Genomic DNA, 20140 nt, shown 5'->3' with positions numbered 1-20140 from the left:
GAAGCAAGACCTTCACAGGCAACCTGTGGCCAGCAATAGCAGAACAAGTGTGTCAAATGACGTGGCCAGCGTGAAGTGACCCAAGTCCAGCCCAAACCATCTGAGCACTGATAAATAGTGATCGGCGCTCAGCACCTCTTTCAGCTAGGAGAATGCCAGCCGCGCTGAAGATGTGTGTGCGGCCGGGTCCTCCCCGCCCCCTGGTCCCCATGGTACTCCAACATTTGGTACTCCATTAATATATATAGTATGTGTACTGCTTCAGAAGAAGTAGGTTTCCCAACATCAGGTGTCATGACGATAGTAGGATCATGGGTTTTGGGGACATAGGTTGACTTATCCAAAACAAAAATTGGAAACATCTTGACTTATCATGAAAGAGAGTCTCACATGAACTGGAATGTTTTTGAAAGTTCCCAAAATTAGAAATATGGAAAGTCATGGAATTATCCAAACCTCCAATCAGTCGTACCAGGGAAGAACACAGCAGTCTCCTCAGTCTGAAATGACGGATGACAGGAAACAGTAGATTATTCTCGGCTGCAGAGAAGTTGCAGTTACAGTAGACTGTCGGTCTAGAGTCCCTTTAATTGAATTTGACCTGATAAATAGGAATTTCTTTTAGTAGATGAGTCAGAGCTAAAGCAACTGTGAGGTCTGTTCTCCTGATTCCGACATCTCAGTAGGTTCTGATGGGCCTTGCTCAAGTTTCTTGCTCCTTGTATCTTCTTTTCTGTGTAGATAAAAAACTGTTTTATTATATAGTTTATATAAAATAATCACAATGTAACTTATTTATCACTAAATAATTATTCTAGGGTCACAAGGGAAATTATTTTCTACCCGCACCACACTTACAACTGATGACTTAAAGGAAATGTGTCACCAAAAATTGTGTCTGCCAGTTAAAACCAGACAGTGACACAACCCCTTTTTATCTAATTTGTTTTTCTAACTGCAGAGTCTTTATTCTATTTCCTGAACATGATTATGGGAAGCCGCCATCTTGAGTACTTTTTAACAGAAGTTAGACGGCATTAAAAAAAGTTGCCTTGCGGCAGCGCTATTAGCCATAGACACAATGGACGGGACGGGACCTCATTGACTTCTATGGGAGAGTTTCCTAAGTATGCTCTGTGACCTGCGCAGAGTTCATTGTACAGGGAGGGAATAGATAAGCTCTGACAATGACCCATTGTGAATGGTGGATTCTGTCTTATCTATACACAGAGGTGATATCTCCTTATCATTACAGGCAGGTTTACAATGGCAGATAACTGCTGTAAAGTGATCTGTACAGACCAAGAAGTGGAGACTATTATTAGGCTTAATGGCCAGTGCAAAAACTGCAGGATTTTATGTTTTTTGTTTAAATATAGATGTTGACATGGAAAATGGAAAATCCCATCATCACAAATTCTTTAAAAATATGTTAAACATAAAAATGTGATTTAAACAATAGATGTTTTTCTGACGACACATTTTCTTTAACACAAACATGTAAAAATATTACATCCCCCCCGAGTGTCCATGTCTTGAAGCACACATAATCAATTGACACCATAATATCAGGATATACCATAAACTTTCATGGTGGACCTCCTTCCTTCCTCAGGTTAGGTCATATCAGATCGGTGGGGGTGCTGCTAATGCCAGAAACTCTACAGTGGACAGTTCACTGACCCATCCCTTGCTAAAATTGGATGTGTCATTTCAGAAAAAAAACGTACTTCCATTTTCATCCTGATGAAGTTCTCAGAGCAATGAAGGGCAGGCCTAGTCCCTCGGAGCACTGCTTCATCACTGTTGTCACTCCCTCTCCCCCCACTGATTGACAGACCTAGCATCATCACTAGTCTGATGCCTGGTCCTGACATCTTGTGCATTGGTGTCAGCGGATGGCCAATACAAGAGAAGGAAGCCAGGGAAGGCAGTTTTAAACCGAGAGCGGGGAACAGTCGAATGAGGTCCACTCTGCAAGTACAAGTGATTGTAATGCATGCGCAAGATTTCAGGACCAGGCATGGTAACGGTGGGGATACCTGGCCCCGTCACACAGGGAGTGGAGAGGGAGTGGCAATGGGGTTAATGCGGAGCGTCGAGATAAGAGAAGTTATCAAAAATTCCATTCGGCTAAATCGCCAAAGTTCACAAAGAAATTCAATTTGTTACGAATTACTTTGCCCCGAATCACATTTTATTGTATGTAGTGGCTGCAATGACGGAGATCGCGCCGCCCCTCATTATTGAACCCCTCAGATGCCGTATTCAATGCCTTTCAGGGGTTAAAAAAAAAAAAAAACTTGTCTCATCCATCTTGTTTGATAACGTCACTGCGCCTGCCATCTTGTTTGATAACGTCACTGCGCCCGGCCATCGTGAAGTGCACTACCACGAAGTGCAAGGAGATTATGCTTTGTGACTAATTCAATTTTTCCTGAAATTCGGATCGAAGTCCACTTTGTTAACTTCGATTTGCTAAACACTAGTGGAGTGGAAGTGGTGCTCCGAGGGGCTCTGCCCATCCCTTGGTGCTCCGATCTCCTCATTAGCATGAAAATAAAAGTATGGATTTCCCTAAAGCTGCACATCCGATTGCAGAAAGAAAGCGGGCATTGCAGTCAGTATGATCAAACCTACCAGACAGTATGCCTGATATAATAGGGTGGATCATGCTGACAGATGTTCTTCAAAGTTGCGACAGCTGCCCGTGCATTTTACATCCACAGGCAATTAAGTATTTGTATAGGTCTTCCAATGCATCATGAGCATACTGTAAACATTTTAAATAAAAACATTTTAATTAGATAAAAAAAAAAATATATATATATATATATATATACAGTACAGACCAAAAGTTTGGACACACCTTCTCATTCAAAGAGTTTTCTTTATTTTCATGACTATGAAGGCATCAAAACTATGAATTAACACATGTGGAATTATATACATAACAAACAAGTGTGAAACAACTGAAAATATGTCTGTAACGGAACGCCTAGCACCCCGACCGGGTACCTCTGTCGATAGAGGCTCCTAGTGCTTCCAGAGGACACCAAGCACTCCACTTGACACCGTCAGCACTGCAGACCCCACGAACCGCCGAAGCTTGATGGAGGTCTCACCGTCTCCTACCCACCCTGGACCTACGACAAGGCTCCAGGCTCCAGTGGGTGAACCTCTCCTAAATCCAGAGACAGGAACCAGGAGCAAGCTCTTACAAGAGCTTATACTCAGGGGAGTATTGTGATATAGCAATCCCCAAGAGTGTAGTTATTCCATCCCCCAAACATGAGCCAAGACTTCATGAAGGTATAAAACAGGAACACTTTATTGAGGGCTACCCGTCTGTATTTATGCAGGTCCCCATCTGGTGGACACGCCCCTAGGGGACCAGAAGGAAGACTGTGACACGGGACAGATACGTAGCACTCAGGATACACAGACACAACACATCCCCACAATGCATCATGGTTTCCTCCTCTCTGCCCTGGAGACACCGGAGGAGCAATTCAATTATCTCTCAGGACAAAGGGAAGTTGCCAATACACACAGAGAGACAATGGAACAGACATCACTTACTCAAACATACAATGTCCCACCCTTTACAATACACATAGACATTTAACACATCCCAAAATGGCACGAATTAGACCAGGAATTCAAAAGTTAGTACACGTCTCTTTGGCCTGGCTGTACTCATGGCTTTTCTGCACAAAACCGGTGCATTCAACATGGGACCATAATCACATGGTAAGAGGCTGGCAAGTAGTCCTTTCCAAGCACTCGTGGCAACCTCAAAAGAGGGAAGTTTGTCACAATGTCATATTCTAGGTTCTTCAAAGTAGCCACCTTTTGCTTTGATTACTGCTTTGCACACTCTTGGCATTCTCTTGATGAGCTTCAAGAGGTAGTCCCCAGAAATGATCTTCCAACAGTCTTGAAGGAGTTCCCACAGATGCTTAGCACTTGTTGGCCCTTTTGCCTTCACTCTGCGGTCCAGCTCACCCCAAACCATCTCGATTGGGTTCAGGTCCGGTGACTGTGGAGGCCAGGTCATCTGGCGCAGCACCCCATCACTCTCCTTCATGGTCAAATAGCCCTTACTTCCCAATTTTTCGGCTGACTGACTGACCTTCATTTCTTAAAGTAATGATGGCCACTCGTTTTTCTTTACTTAGCTGCTTTTTTCTTGCCATAATACAAATTCTAACAGTCTATTCAGTAGGACTATCAGCTGTGTATCCACCTGACTTTATCCACGTCGGCCGGCAGGTAGACTCATGAGGTGGCTGTCGCCACAAAGTTACATTATGAACTAATAATTGGGAGAGACTTCCCCAGTTTCCTGTCACTGTGGCCTGAGGCGAGAGTCACTGATACCCATGGGGCAGGAGTAGCCCCAATAGAATGGCCTTGCTCAGGGGAGAAACCGGAACCCTGGGTACCTGAGGCTGAAGGGCCAGCAGTAGGGGTGGCCGCAACCGCGGTGGAAGGGGGGGAGCCAACCCCACTGAATGTAATGGTGGGAGACGTGGACGATTTCCCGCCGGGTCCGGAGTTGGCAGACCTCAACATCTCTGGAGACAATTTTGGTACAGCACAGCACCATGACCCGACTATCTTGGGCCTGGGAAAATGTGGTAGTAGTTGAGGGTGAGCCGCAACAACGGTGGGCCGAGTCTATGTTCACCCGTTTTTTGGTTCAACAGGAGATGCTGTACTGGGTAAATCAACTACGGGGTGAACATATTAAACAGTTGGAGGTGCCAAAGGCGTATCGCAAGCTCGTGTTGGAGTTAGCCCATCAACATGTTCTTGGGGGACACCAGTGCGTTCAGAGAGGTAGAAGAGTATTGCAATTCTTGCCCAACCTGCCAGATAACCAGCCCCCAGCCACATTTCCGTAGTCCCCCTCTCCCAATTATTGAGATTCCATTCGAGCGGATCGCTATGGATCTCATAGGCCCAGTGCCGAAGTCCGCTAGAGGGCACCAACACATCTTGGTAGTCCTGGACTATGCCACTCAGTACCCAGAGTCGCTGCGACATACCTCTGCCAAACTCATAGCCAAAGAGTTAATGGAGATGTTTTCCCGAGTGGGCCTACCTAAAGAGATTCTGACTGACCAGGGGACCCATTTTATGTCAAAAGTCATGAGGGAACTCAGTAAACTACTACAGATAAAACAGTTACGGACGTCCGTCTATCACCCGCAAACGGACGGCCTGGTAGAGAGGTTTAATCAAAACATGTTAAAGCGGGTGGTGTCTAAAGATGGGAGGGACTGGGATCTTCTACTGCCCTATCTCATGTTTGCAGTGCGAGAGGTGCCCCAGGCCTCTACTGGGTTCTTGCCCTTCGAACTGCTATACGGCAGACACACTTGCGGTCTGTTGGACGTGGCCAAAGAGGCGTGGGAACAACAACCCACACCGCATAAAAGTGTGAGTATGTTACTCAGATGCAAGAGCGGATGGAGACAGTGTTTTCGCTAATTAAGGAACATATGGAGGCAGCACAGCAAGCCCAGAGTAGAGTCTATAATCGCCAGGCTCCTGTCCGGAATTTTAACCCGGGTGATCGGGTTTTGGTTCTGGTACCGACCCTGGACAGTAAGTTCCTGGTCAGGTGGCAGGGGCCCTGCGAGGTACTCTAGAAAGTTGGAGAGGTAAATGACAAGGTACACCAGCCAGGGCGGCGAAAAAAACGGAGCAGGTTTACCATGTTAATTTACTAAAACCTTGGAAAGATAGGGAGACCTGTACTGAAGACAGCCCGCGGCCGGGTTTTCTAGCGGAAGAGGTTCCGGCGCCTCTGTCTGATGCAAGAGAAGCGGTTGCCACAGTAAAAATTGCTGACAGCCTCTCCTCTAAACAGACTCAGGAGGCCAGGGAGTTCATTAGTCAGAACATGGATGTGTTTTTGGACCTCCCTGGACGCACTTCCGCAATCCGGCATGACATTGTCACTGAACCTCAGGCAAAAGTCCGGTTAAAGCCATACCGGGTACCCGAGGCTCAGTGACAAGCCATCTCGGAGGAAGTACAGCTAATGCTGCGTCTAGACATCATCGAGGAGTCAAAAAGTGAATGGGCCAGTCCGATAGTCTTAATACCCAAGTCAGACGGGACGTTACGATTCTGTAACGACTTCCGCAAACTTAATGAGGTTTCCAAGTTTGACGCATATCCTATGCCCCGAGCTGATGAGCTTATTGAGAAGTTAGGTCAAGCCCGGTATTTCTCTGTTTTGGACCTCACCAAAGGATACTGGCAGGTATCCTTGACGGACACTGCCAAGGAGAAAACGGCTTTCATCACACCAGAGGGGCTGTATCAGTATAAGCTATTACCGTTTGGTCTACATGGAGCTCCCGTCACGTTTCAAAAGCTAATGGACATTGTACTCCGTCCACATCATCGGTACACTTCTGCGTACCTGGACGATATCGTTATCCACAGTACAGACTGGGAAAGTCACCTACCTAAGGTACAGGCTATGGTGGACTTCCTTAGGAAGGCTGGCTTGACCGCTAACCCAATAAAGTGCGCGATAGGGTTAGAAGAGACTAAATACCTTGGGTATGTCGCTGGGCACGGAGTAATCAAACCCCAAGTAAACAAAATAGAGGCCATACGGAAATGGCCCTAACCTGTTACCTCTAGGCAAGTAAAGTCGTTCCTGGGGATGGTGGGCTATTACATGAGGTTCGTCCCCGACTTTGCTACGATAGCCGGGCCATTGACAGGACTTTTGAAGGGACATAAGTCCGTGATGGTTCGCTGGGATGATCAGGCGGAAGAGGCGTTCTCCGCTTTGAAGTCGGCCCTGTGTAGGTCCCCGATTTTGACGCCCGACTTCAAGCGGGAATTTATAGTACAGACGGATGCCTCCGAGGTGCTGTACTGTCCCAGGAAGTCAACATGGAGGAGCATCCCGTTGTCTTCCTCAGCCGTAAGCTCACCCCAGCCGAGACCAGGTACAGTATAGTGGAGAGAGAGTGCCTGGCCATCAATTGGGCACTCGAGTCTCTCCGCTATTATTTGTTAGGGAGAAAATTCCGTTTGGGGTGACCGACCACTCCGATCTCAAGTCGATGAGCCAGGCCAAAGACAGAAATGCCCGGGTCACCTGATGGTTCCTGTCCCTACAGAACTTTAAATTTACAGTGGAACATAGGGCAGGCCGGTTACAGGGAAACACGGATGCCCTGTCCCGGGTACATTGTCTGACGAGTGTTCACCCCCTCAGGGTTGAACAAAGGGGGGGGGTTTGTGACACAGTGAAGGGTACGGACTGGATTTTAAGTGCCGGTCCGGGTTTTGATAACACCTAGCTGTCCTTAACCTCTTCCCGACCCATGAAGTACTACTACGTCATGGAAACCACTGCGTTCCGGCAATTTGACGTAATAATACGTCATAGTGATCGCGCGGGCACCGGAGCGGTGCGCGCGCGATCACTGCAGAGGCCCGGCAGTCCTTGGTAGCCGGGCCCCTGCTGTATCCACCGGCATTGCTGTAAAAGCCAAAGCCGGCGGATTAACCCCTTCTATCCCGCGGTCCGCGCTGACCGCAACATAGAAGGGGTTTGTGTTGGGTGAGTGAGCGCATCGAGTCCCCGCGCTGCTGTGGCAGGGACTCGATGTGTCAGAAGGCAGCTCGATGCCGTGCAGATGCTGCCCAATGCCTTGCACGGCATCGGGACCTGCCTTCTACGGGTGCCGAGGAGATCCAGCCTCAGGCTGGGTCTCCTAGGCAACCTGTTTGTGTACTACTAACTGTAGTACACGAACAGGCAATGCATTACAATACAGGTCCAGCAAGCGATGCTGATAAGGCTGTTTCTGGTGGTGATGGGGACCACAACTCTTCCTCTTTCTCTTCAAGCTCATCTACGGCCTGATCCAGCACTCTTCGCAGGGCACGCTCCAGGAAGAAAACAAATGGAATGATGTCGCTGATGGTGCCTTCAGTGTGACTGACTAGGTTTGTCACCTCCTCAAAAGGACGCATGAGCCTACAGGCATTGCGCATGAGCATCCAGTAATGTGGCAAAAAAATTCCCAGCTTCGCAGAGGCTGTCCTAACACCCCGGTCATACAAATACTCGTTGCCACACTGCTGAGCTTTGCAATGACGGCATTCTGGTGGTGGCAACAGCATGCGTTGATTGGCGTGCTGTCTGGCTGACCCCGGGTGCCGATACATGCTGTCTGACTGTGCCACTAACTCCTTGCGACGACCTCCCCCTGCTTCCAACTCATCTCCTCCTCCTCTCTGTCTCCCCATCTGAACTTTCCCCCTGTCCTTCTTCTCTTCGAGCGGGTACCCACGTGACATCCACGGACACATCGTCATCATCAACCGCTTCACTTGTATCTGACAACTCAGCAAAGGAATCAGCAGCGGGTACAACATCATCATCATCACACCGTACGTCCATGTGTGTAATGCTGCCTGACTGAGACATATCCCTGTTATCTACATCCTCTGGCAATAATGGTTGCGCATCACTCATTTCTTCCAACTGATGTGTAAATAACTCCTCTGACAGATCAAGTGAAGCGGCTGTGGTGCTAGTGTTGGTGGTGGCGGCAGGCGGGCGAGTGGTAACTTGAGAGGTGCCCGAAGCTGAGCTGGAGGAGGATGTGCGTCAAGGTTCCGAGCGGAAGCTGTAGAAGATTGGGTGTCCTGTGTAAGCCAGTCAACTATGTCCTCAGAACTTTTCGAGTTCAGGGTACGTGGCCTCTGAAAACTGGGCATTATTCTAGGGCCAAAGGGAATCACAGCACCACGACCACGACGGCCCCTGCGGGGTGGCCTGCCTCTGCCTGTCATTTTTTTTAGATTAGTTTAGTTGTACTATGCGTGCAAGCTACTGTGACACCAGATATGAGTGGCACTGTGCACTGGCAGTAGTTGGCAGAGTAGACGCTGTAGGCCTGACACACACGCTTGCAGGCAACTAACTGCTATTATATTACAGTCAAAATTTTTTTTATTTTTTTTAAATGTAATCTACTGTGACACCAGATATGACTGGCACTGGTGGCACTGTGCACTGGCAGTAGTTGGCGCAGTACACGCTGTAGGCCTGACACACACGCATGCAGGCAACTAACTGCAATTATATTACAGTCAAAAAATATATATTTTTTTTTAATGCAAGCTACTGTGACACCAGATATGAGTGGTGGCACTGGGCAAGTGGACACAGTATACGCTGTGAGCCTGACACACACGCTGGCAGGCAGGCAACTGCAAATAGATTACAGAGGGAAAATAAAAAAAGCAGACTGATGTACTAGCCCTAAAAAGGGCTTTTTGGGGTGCTGTCCTTACAGCAGAGATCAGATGAGTCTTTCAGGACTGTAGTGGACACTGAATACACTGGCCTAGCTATCGATTTCCCTATTAAATCAGCAGCAGCTGCACTGTCCCTCCTCTTACTAAGGCCGAATGCACACAGCCGTGTTCCGCGGCCGAGAGAGGTCCGTGGTATGCCGCTCTCGGCCACGGAACACGGCCGTGTGCATTCGGCCTAAGACTGCAGCTTCCGAATGAATCTAAAATGGATGCTGTCCAGGAGGTGGGAGGGTCTGGGAGGGAGGGTATGCTGCTGATTGGCTGGAATGTGTCTGCTGACTGTGAGGTACAGGGTCAAAGTTTACTCAATGATGACGAATAGGGGGCGGACCGAACATCGCATATGTTCGCCCGCCGCAGCGAACGCGAACAAGCTATGTTCGCCGGCGAATAGTTCGGGACATCTCTACTTGAGGGGTGTAGTTTCTAAAATGGGGTCATTTTTGGCTGGTTTCTATTATGTAAGCCTCACAAAGTTACTTCAGACCTGAACCTAAAAGTGGGTTTTTAAAAAGTGGGTTTTGGATTTTTAAATTTTTTTTTTCAAGATTTGCTTCCAAACTTCTAAGGGCTCTTTCACACCTGCGTTATTGTCTTCCGGCATAGAGTTCCGTCGTCGGGGCTCTATGCCGGAAGAATCCTGATCAGGATTATCCTAATGCATTCTGAATGGAGAGTAATCCGTTCAGGATGCATCAGGATGTCTTCAGTTCCGGTACGGAACGTTTGTTGGCCGGAGAAAATACCGCAGCATGCTGCGCTTTTTGCTCCGGCCAAAAATCCGGAACACTTGCCGCAAGGCCGGATCCGGAATTAATGCCCATTGGAAGTCATTGATCCGGATCCGGCCTTAAGCTAAACGTCGTTTCGGCGCATTGCCGGAGCCGACATTTAGCTTTTTCTGAATGGTTACCATGGCTGCCGGGACGCTAAAGTCCTGACAGCCATGGTAAGTGTAGCGGGGAGCGGGGGAGCAGTGTACTTACCGTCCGTGCGGCTCCCCGGGCGCTCCAGAGTGACGTCAGGGCGCCCCAAGCGCATGGATCACGTGATCGCATGGATCACGTCATCCATGCGCATGGGGCGCTCTGACGTCATTCTGGAGCGCCCCGGGAGCCGCACGGACTGTAAGTATACCGCTCCCCCGCTCCTCGCTCCTACTATGGCAACCAGGACTTTAATAGCGTCCTGGGTGCCATAGTAACACTGAAAGCATTTGGAAGACGGTTCCGTCTTCAAATGCTTTCAGTACACTTGCGTTTTTCCGGATCCGGAGTGTAATTCCGGCAAGTGGAGTACACGCCGGATCCGGACAACGCAAGTGTGAAAGAGGCCTTAGCCTTCTAACGTCCCCAAAAAATAAAATGTCATTTTCAAAATGATCTAAACATGAAGTAGACATATGGGAAATGTAAAGTGTAATGTAAATAACTATTATATGAGGTATCACTATCTATTATAAAAGTAGAGAAATTGAAATTAGAAAATTTGGGAATTTTCCCAAATTTTTGGTAAATTTGGGATTTTTTCACAAATAAAGGTGAAATATATTGACTCCAATTTATTACTATCATGAAGTACAAAGTGTCACAAGAAAACAATCTCAGAATGGCTTGAATAAGTAATAGTGTTTCAAAACTATTACCACATAAACGGACACATGTCAGATTTGCAAAAAATGGCCTGGGCAGGAAGGTGAAAACAGGCCCGGGGTTGAAAAGGTTAAAAGACAGCTGGGCTCAGCAGCAAGTGGTCTCTGTTTTGGGATCCGAGGCATGGTGCCGTGCTAGAGGGCTGAGAGCAGCATGGGGGGGGGGGGGGGAAACAGGCCCCCTAAAGCCTGTTGTGGACCACTGGAAAAACCTGCTAACAAGGTGATTGTTTTGTTTCGCAAAGTGAAGGACAGCAGACCGCGCTTTCATGGCCGCTCTCTATAAATTTCTATGGGACTGCCGAACATAGCCAAGCAGGACTCCCATAGAAATTAACGGGGAGCGCACCACGTAAGCACAACCACTACTCCATTCACTTCTAAGGGGCTGACGGAAATACTCGAGTCATAGATATAAATGAAAAGCGGCCGCCCATGTGCAGTACTCTCTCCTTCACTTTGCGGGCTCCGTTCTAGAGATAAGAACCCGCATCTATCAAACATCGGGGGCATATACTAATAATATGCCCCCAATGTATGAGATAGGCCAAGCCCTTTAATTGCTACAAATCACTAATTCAGAGAACATTGAAAAGAAAACAAAAAAAAACACAACTTTTTGCACATTTATTATGTACCAAAAAAGTTGGCAAAAAAATACATCCTAAAATGTATAAAGCAAGGCATCACTCAGCAACGTCAGCGAAAAGAAGAAAAAGGTATGCCAAAAAGCAAAATATGTTCAAACACTAACTCAATGATCTCTTTATCTTTCATACACAACAGAAGAAACCGGAGCCTCTTAAGCCATCACCAAATGAGAATTTTGAATGGGCCTTTGCAAATGTTTAATCCCTTAAAAGGGTTCTCTGGGAATAATCAGTTTTTAGCAAGTGCCCGCAGCCTGCCTCATACTTACCTGCTCCCCGCTGCTCCGTCCTCCTCGCTTCCTCCACGTTCCAATCCCTACAGGGTCGACATCTGGTTGTCATGCCCTGCTCAGGCTATGTGCGGAGGTCTGCTAGATTAGCAGCACGTGTCTAGCCTTTTGTTTTGTTTTGGAGTCGAGCTGGATCCGCCTCCCTTCAGTTGCACTGGGTGGGGTCGTTGGTTTCAGTTTAAATCACACCCACTCCCAGTGTTCCTTGCGGGTTATAGCTTCTGTCTGGCTCTGTGGAAGCAAGGAAGGAAGGATTGGCTTTTCCTGCTCAGAAAAGATAAGTTGGTTTCTGTTCTCTTGTGGTTTGCTGTCTAGGCTGTTAGAGAGACGCCTGCCCCTCCAGGTTCTGAGGGAGCAGGCTGCCTCTATCCCCCTTTCACCATCTCAGGAATTTTAGGGTATTTCCTGCCCAGGTACGAGGACACATTATTCCTACCTTAAGGGTCTGAACGTGGGCATAGCTGTAACGGTCGCGTACACACACACACACAGGGGGGAGGGAAGTGACCACTGCGCTCCACCCTTACCCCTGGCCCTGCCTACTTGCCTCGCGAGTCCCAATGACAGGGGACAACTGGACGGCAATCCCTAACTTGGAGTAAGTGCAGGGATGACAGACAGACAAACAACAGGACGTGAACGGACCGAGTCAATACCAGGAAAGCTGCAAAGTACAAATGGAGCAAGCAGAGAATTGTCAGGAGAAGCCGGGGTCATAAATACCAGGAGAGCAGAGAAGTACAAGAGGAGTCCTAAGAGAGTAGTCAGGTGGGAGCCGAGGTCACAATACCAGGACGGATGCGCAGTACAGGAGGATCAGGCAAAAGGATGGTCAAGGAACAGGATCAGGTAAGTATTCAGCAGTCCAACAAATACCAGGAACCTAGAAATTAACAGGCAACCTGTAGCCAGCAGGCTGCCTGTATTTATAGTGGGGAGTGAGGGTCATGTGACGTGGCCAGCGTCACATGACCGACAGACCAACCAGTCGAGCACCGAGTGATCAGCTCGGCGCTCAAGGCAGACTTAGGAGCAAGGAGCCACCCAGCTAGTAAAGCCGCCCTGGGAATGAGGTCAAACACAGAACCTCATTCCAAAAGCTAAGCAACAGTTCTGCGGGCAATGGGGGACCGAGTGCACCTTCGGAACCCCGTGACAATAGCAGTATAGGGAGAGCTGGTAGGGATTTATCAGGAGGTGACCTTGATCCCCAGCTTCTCGCCTAGAAACTTGTTTGTTTGTTTTTATATGTATTTGATATCCTGTCTGCCGTGACATTGGTGCAGCATGGGCATGGTCACATTCTCCGCTGCAGCCAATGACTGACTCTAGTGGTGATGTGGCCACAAGCAGCACCTCACTGCTGAAGCCATTAACTGGCTGCAGAGGAGCACGTGTCCATGCCCATGCTGCTCTGGATGTCAACCCTTGTAGGGATCGGAATATGAACATAGCAGAGGCAGCGCAGAGGACTGCAGCAGTGGGGAGCAGGTAAGTATGAATCTTCTGTTTAAAGACGCAGGATGCGAGCACTCGCTAAAAACTCTTTATTCTTGGAGAACCCCTTTAAAGGGAACCAGTCATCAACTTTATGCTGATCTCACTGAGGGCAGTATAAATTAGTGACAGAAATGCTGATTTCAGCGGTGTGTCACTCATGAGCTAAAAGTAAGTGGTTGCTGAGAACCAGCATCACAATCATTGCAGCCCAGGCCTGGAAAATAGTCAAATCTACCTGAGAAGAGTCCTGGTTATTCATAATCTCCTGCTCTCCTGCCCACCTGCTGATGATTGACAGTTCTCTCCTAGAGAGAAAGGGAGAAAACTAGGTAGAAGACGGTCAGTCATCAGCAGGTGGGCAGGAGAGCAGGAATTCATGAATAACCAGGACTCTTCTCAGGTGGCCGGGACTCTTTTCCAGGCCCAATCTGCAATAATTGTGATGTTGGTTCTCGGCAACCACTTACTTTTAACTTATAAATGACAGACCGCTGACATCAACTCACCTGTCTCTACTTTATTCTGCCGTTAGTATGGGCAGCATAAAGTTGATGACAGGTTCCCTTTAAGGCTTGCAAAGGCCCACGCACATTTCTGTTTGGTGGCGGCTCTGTATGAAGAGAAACAGATCATTTTGGTTGATGTTTGGACACGTGGGGTTTTGAAACCTCTTCTAGTCACATGTTGATACTGTACATATAAAAGCTGGGAAGTCCCCCAAATGTGGTAGATTTTAAAGAGGTTTTCAGGAATAGCAAACAAAAAAAAGGTCTGTTTTTCTTCTGGAAACAGCGCCACGCTTGTCCACTGATAGTGGATTCAGACAGGAGTAGCGCTGTCAGGAGTATTGCACTGACAGGAGTAGCGCTGTCAGGAGTATTGCACTGACAGGAGTAGCGCTGTTTCTGGAATTACATCACGCCCTTTATCTAGTCCTGGACAACCTCTTTCGGGTGGGTAAAGGTATAGTTATCAGAGCTCTTGAGTGTCCATCACATGACCAGGAGATATCTATATTTCCTAAAAGTAAACAAAGACGGTTCTTATTGGATGACAGCAAGCAGAGATCTTGAAACAATAAAACTCCTTTAAATAAACCTAGAGCTAACCCATACAATGTATTACATTAATTATGACCGGTGCCCGGTGGTAAATTATCCAGTAAGTGATAATGTATATGTGCCGGAAACCAACAAGGGGTTAAACACGATTTATGTTCATCACCTGTTCTTATCATTAACCTTGAAAGGCGCCTAATCTCTCCACAGTGATAAACCTGCAGCTGCTGTCATGATAACCGCCTATAAGAACACCTGTGCGCTGAGCTGGCGTTATAAACAGAACAAAGGGATCATTCACAGACACAGAAGGAAGTATTGTGTCGATTACATTAGAGGAAGTGTTGTCTGGGTCCTAAACTAGGATAGTTGTTAAATCTGGGTTAACGTATAGTTAATTGTTACTATGTCAGAAATCACAAGGACCAGCCTTATAAACTTCTACATACAGTCCTGGGGTCTGTGGACTTTGCAAATCCTCGGGATAATGATTTTACTGGAGCATCGTATGGGGTGGACTAGGATTGCCCGCTGGTCTAACTAATACACTGCGACGAACCCGCCTGTCGATGATGTTGAGAGCTCAAAGCGAATAGGCTTTGGCAGATGGAACACTGACCGATCACATGGTGAGGTCCCCGCCCCTTGGAGACGTCCTTATGTTTGAACGGTTGCCTTGCGGTGACGACATGCCTTTATGCTAAGCCGCGAGGTCATGTGACCGGGAGATAATCACGTTTTTTCGACATGTGACCCGGTCGGATGAAGCGAAGTGACGCGAATAGGCGGGGAATGGGCGGAGAAGTGCGGCTTTTTAAATGAGCCGCGAACGTGCCTCCATTGCTGCTGCCACACGCAGGACGCCGAGGAGAGACATCCGCATCAACTGTCTGTATACAATGGGTATCGAACATTGAGCAGATAAGTAAATGGTGACTCTGTGCCTTTATACCATTCAGGGCCGTCTTTGCCGCAGGGCAAAAGGGGCAACTGCCCCGGGCCCAGTTGCTCCTGGGGGCCCAAGGGAGCTCCGTTTCCCGACTCCCATTCACTAGTGACTGCATCACTAGATTAAAACATTCGGGGCCTGGGCCCCTGATGTTTTGTCCCAGGCCCCGAATGTCCTGCCTGCCTGCTAGATACAACTGTATTGCCGTACACAGAACGGCAATACAATTGAATCTAATACAGGTGAAGGACCTGTGGTGACATCACAGGTCATGTGATCAGCAAAACAGGCTGTGATAGGATGACCTGGATGATGTCACCATCATGTGACCAGTGCAGGATTGGACCAGAGTGAAGAGGAGAAAGAGCCTAATGCTGATGTCTGTACATGAGGAGAGGTAAGTGAAGGGAGAGGCAGAGCAATGCTGGGAGTTGTCGTTATTTAACTGGGATGTATGTTAGGGCTGAAGGGAGGGATGTTATTGACATGGAACTGTATGCTTGAGGTGGCTGGGGGAGAGAGTGATGTTATTTACATGGGACTGTATGTTGAAAGTGGATGGTGGGGTGAATGATGTTTATGTACATGGGACTTAATGTTTAGGCTACGTTCACACTTGCGTTTGGGGATCCGCTTGCGAGATCCGTTTCAAGGCTCTCACAAGCAGCCCCAAATGCATCAGTTTAACCCCAATGCATTCTGAATGGATGCGGATCCATTCTGAATGCATTCGTTCGGCTCCGTACGGCCCCCCGTTCCGTTTTGGAGGCGGACCCCAAAATGCTGCAAGCAGCGTTTTGGTGTCCGCATGGCCTTGCGGAGCCAAACGGATCCGTCCTGACTTACAATGTAAGTAAATGGGGACGGATCCCTTTGCATTGACACAAAATGGTGCAATTGTAAACGGATCCGTCCCCCATAGACTTTCAATGTAAGTCAGGACGGATCCGTATCGGGACTTAGAAATTCAAATCTAATACAAACGAATCGGTCCTGAACGGATGCATTCGTTTGTATTATCGGTGCGAATCCGTCCTGTATAAGTACAGGACAGATCCGCACGAACTCAAGTGTGAAAGTAGCCTTAGGGGGTGATGTTTACATGGGATTGTGCGTTGGAGGCAGCTGGGGAGGAGGTGACATTATTTACATGGGACTGTATGGTGGAGGGAGGATTATAACTGCAGGGGGCACTGCAGATCCAGGGGACATTATAGGCGGTCTTATTACTACTGGGGGCTCTATAGGAGGGTCTTATAGATCTGCCTTATTTCTACTAAGCGCACTATGGGGGCCTTATTACTACTGAGGGGTCTGTAGGGAGCTTTATTACCACTGGGGGAACAATAGGGGGCCTTATTTCTACTGGGGACTCAGTGAGGGTATTATTAATATGGGAGGGCTCTTCTAATAATGGGGGCATTGTTGAGGAGCATTATCACGGTTGGGGCAGTGTTACTAATGAGGGCATTCTAGAAGGGAAATACTATTGGTGGGACTATGAGGAGCACTATTACTATGGGGGGCAGTAATGTTTCTTCAGGATAGTATTTTGGGGTATTGGGAGGGGGGGGCAGGGGCGTAACTAAAGGCTCATGGGCTCCGGTGCAAGAGTTCAGCTTGGGCGCCCCTTCCCTCAGTGCTTTGTGTGTCTTCTTATGCGGCACAAGTGTCTTTGGGCCCCTTCATGCTCCTGGGCCCGGTAGCGGCTGCTACCTCTGCACCCCCTATAGCTACACCCCTGGAGGGGGGGGGGGGGTACAGCAAGCAGCAGGATAACACTGTGGGGACTCCAGTTGGGGGATAATGATAGAATGTGAGGAAGCTAAGATGTCTGTGTGTCACACTCTGCAAAGACGAGGCGGCTGAGAGAAGTTGTCCAGACCGAGTGGAGAAGATGATGACAGAGAAGATCTACAGAGAAGATGATGACAGAGAGGAGACGTCACCTGGAGGCCCTGGACGTGACTAGTGTTGAGCGAACTTCTGTTTTAAGTTCGGCGTCTAAAGTTCGGCTTCTGGTTAGCGGAGGATCCCGATATGGATTCCGAATTCCGTTGTGGTCCGTGGTAGCGGAATCAATAATGGCCATTATTGATTCCGCTACCACGGACCACAACGGAATTCGGAATCCATATCGGGATCCTCCGCTAACCGGAAGCCGAACTTTAGACGCCGAACTTAAAACAGAAGTTCGCTCATCTCTAGACGTGACAGGTAAGTGCTGCTGTATAGCAAGTACAGCAAAGTGGGGGGGAAGGGCGGGATCCAGGGGGCCCAAGTAAATTCTTGCCCAGGGTCCAATCAACATTAAAGACGGCCCTGATACCATTGCTGCTAAGCTTATTGTGCACACGCCATTGAACAGCTGATAACATTCATTGGTGACATTTGACCAGGATAGCTGATTCAATGTATGTTAACACCGTAATGAGCATTGAATGGAATTAGATCTGGGTTGTTTTTATCAGAAGAGCTTGGACTATAATCTTACTGGGTGTTTATTGGATACACTTGTTTGGATTGGTGACCCGTAAACTTGAGGTCACAAAACTTTGGGCTGACTCGGTTATAGCAGCCTGAAACATAACTGACTTATGTTTGTTGTATACACTTGGATTGGATGGTGACCCGACATTTAGTGGTCACAAACCTACAAATCTGAGACACTCGATCAGACTGGTGACAAGATATCTTGTAGTCACTAGGAACGTGGGTTGACTATATTGTATCAACCTGGAGTACAAATGATCTGTGTCTGCTGTATACACTTCATCTGAATAGTGACCTGACACATAGTGGTCACAAAATACATGAATTAGTCCCCTGAGGAATTGGTAACCACTGAGGAAACGCGTTCGGGACAGGTTGTGATTATTTGCAAAAAGGGACTTTTTATGTCCCTAGAGTGTTGAGTGTATCTAGTCTTGTAGGCCAACATAGCCATATTGTGACTCAGCATAACCAACCTCAACTTTTTGTCGGTCTTTTTTGCTCTCCTTAGCTGGATTGGACCTTATTCTATCTGTCGGACAAAGCTGGGCAGTCCGTGTTTAGGTAGGGTGACGACAGGGCTAGTATATTAGGGAAGGGGGAAGGAGGTAGATCTAGGGACACCCAGGGTTTGTGACCCAGCAGTGTGTCCTTCTATCTATATATCATTTCCTCTTACTCTATTAGCACCGCTATCCCTGTAAATTGGTCCCGTCCCTCCTTTTTTTTGATTACACTGCTTTAATAGATACTTATGAATGCAACATTTTTAATCTTTAAAGGGCCTATTATTTTATTTGACATTAATAAATGTTAAGTTTTATTAAGCTACCCACTAGTTGTGAATTTTCTTTGGATTTAAGGGTTTAGCCCATCATTACCAATAATAGTCTGACCAACTCGACTTGGTTGTGTTTATATACTATGTCCACTACATACAAAACTGAGCACTTATCACTAAGCTATAGGATTACTACATAGAATGGTTTTTGTATGTATAGGAGCTAACTCTACTGGTGTCTTTATAATCATATATTGTGCCTGTGAATAAAGCAGTAATATGTAGATTAGCTTTCTGAGCAGATCTCAGTGTGGTAACACTATAGTACATAGAGTATATGACATGTAGATGCCAGGACACAACTCTGCCCTCAACATGCTGATGTCTAGCCCTGTCAATCAAGTAGAGTGGGAGTGTGCAGAGTACAGGGAGTGTTACAAAAGAAGTGCTCCAAGGATCCAGCCCCACCCCTTGGTGCTCAAACTTGCTAATTTGCATATGAATAAAACACAGATATCCCTGCAGCTATTTAGCATACAAAGAAATATATAGTTTTATTCAGCATAGTGAGCCTTACCAGGAAGTATGCCTGGCTTAATCGGGTTGATACTGGTGACAGAGCCTTTTTTTTTTTTTTATCAGATATTTTTTATTAAGCACAGTTTGAAAAATTGTATAAACAATAGGGACTTCTTCATTACAGGTGACAGAGCCTTTTTAACCCTAACGCTAAAACGTGGTAAAACAAAAATCCCTCTGCAACTCATACAGCCAGTTTTATACTACCTACTAATTTATGTCACTAAAAAATGTACAAAAAAACACTGCCATACTGTAATACACCATATATTTATATAAAACACTTCTATATCATACACATAACTAATTCTACCATACAGTGCACTTACATAATGTTGACATATCGTATACATAACTAATGACACTATACAGTACATGCAAATGATGCTGTCATACTGTACCCAAACTAAATACCACCATACAATGTACATATAAAACAGGGACATACTGTATGCATAACTAATGCCACTGTACAGTATATACAAATGATAATATATACATAACTAATTCCATTATATAGTGCAAATAAATACAGCTGCCATACTGTACATATAACTAATGTCACTGTATAGCACATGTAATGAATGCTGCCATACTATAATACAAACTATTGGCACTATATTGTACACATAAATAATGCCTCCATATTGTAGATATACACTATATGGAGAAAAGTATTGGGCCCAACTTCTTAATCATTCATCAGTCCCACTGCCACAGGAGTATAAAATCCAGCCCCTGGCCATGCAGTTTACCACTATCACAGGTGTATAACATCCAGCTCCTTGTCATACAGTCTGCTTTTACCACAGGTGTA

The 20140-nt window shown here is 47.0% G+C and overlaps 1 protein-coding gene across 2 annotated transcripts in view; it reads right to left on the bottom strand.

Moving 5' to 3' along the window:
• Positions 1-240: 240 nt before the first annotated feature.
• LOC120994439 (nectin-3-like protein) overlaps positions 241-20140 on the bottom strand; it is a 130765-nt gene continuing 110865 nt past the window's right edge. The window contains exon 9 of one of the 2 annotated variants that reach the window (XM_040422997.1): positions 241-733. In XM_040422997.1, the coding sequence (XP_040278931.1) occupies positions 640-733 (94 nt within the window). In that variant the 3' untranslated portion in view covers positions 241-639. Of the gene's footprint in view, positions 734-14440; positions 14484-20140 lie in introns of those variants that run through there. The other variant, XM_040422998.1, reaches the window with a different exon arrangement.

The sequence above is a fragment of the Bufo bufo genome, chromosome 3, assembly GCF_905171765.1.
Source record: "Bufo bufo chromosome 3, aBufBuf1.1, whole genome shotgun sequence".
Classification (NCBI taxonomy): domain Eukaryota; kingdom Metazoa; phylum Chordata; class Amphibia; order Anura; family Bufonidae; genus Bufo; species Bufo bufo.
This window is presented reverse-complemented; position numbering and strand designations above follow the sequence as displayed.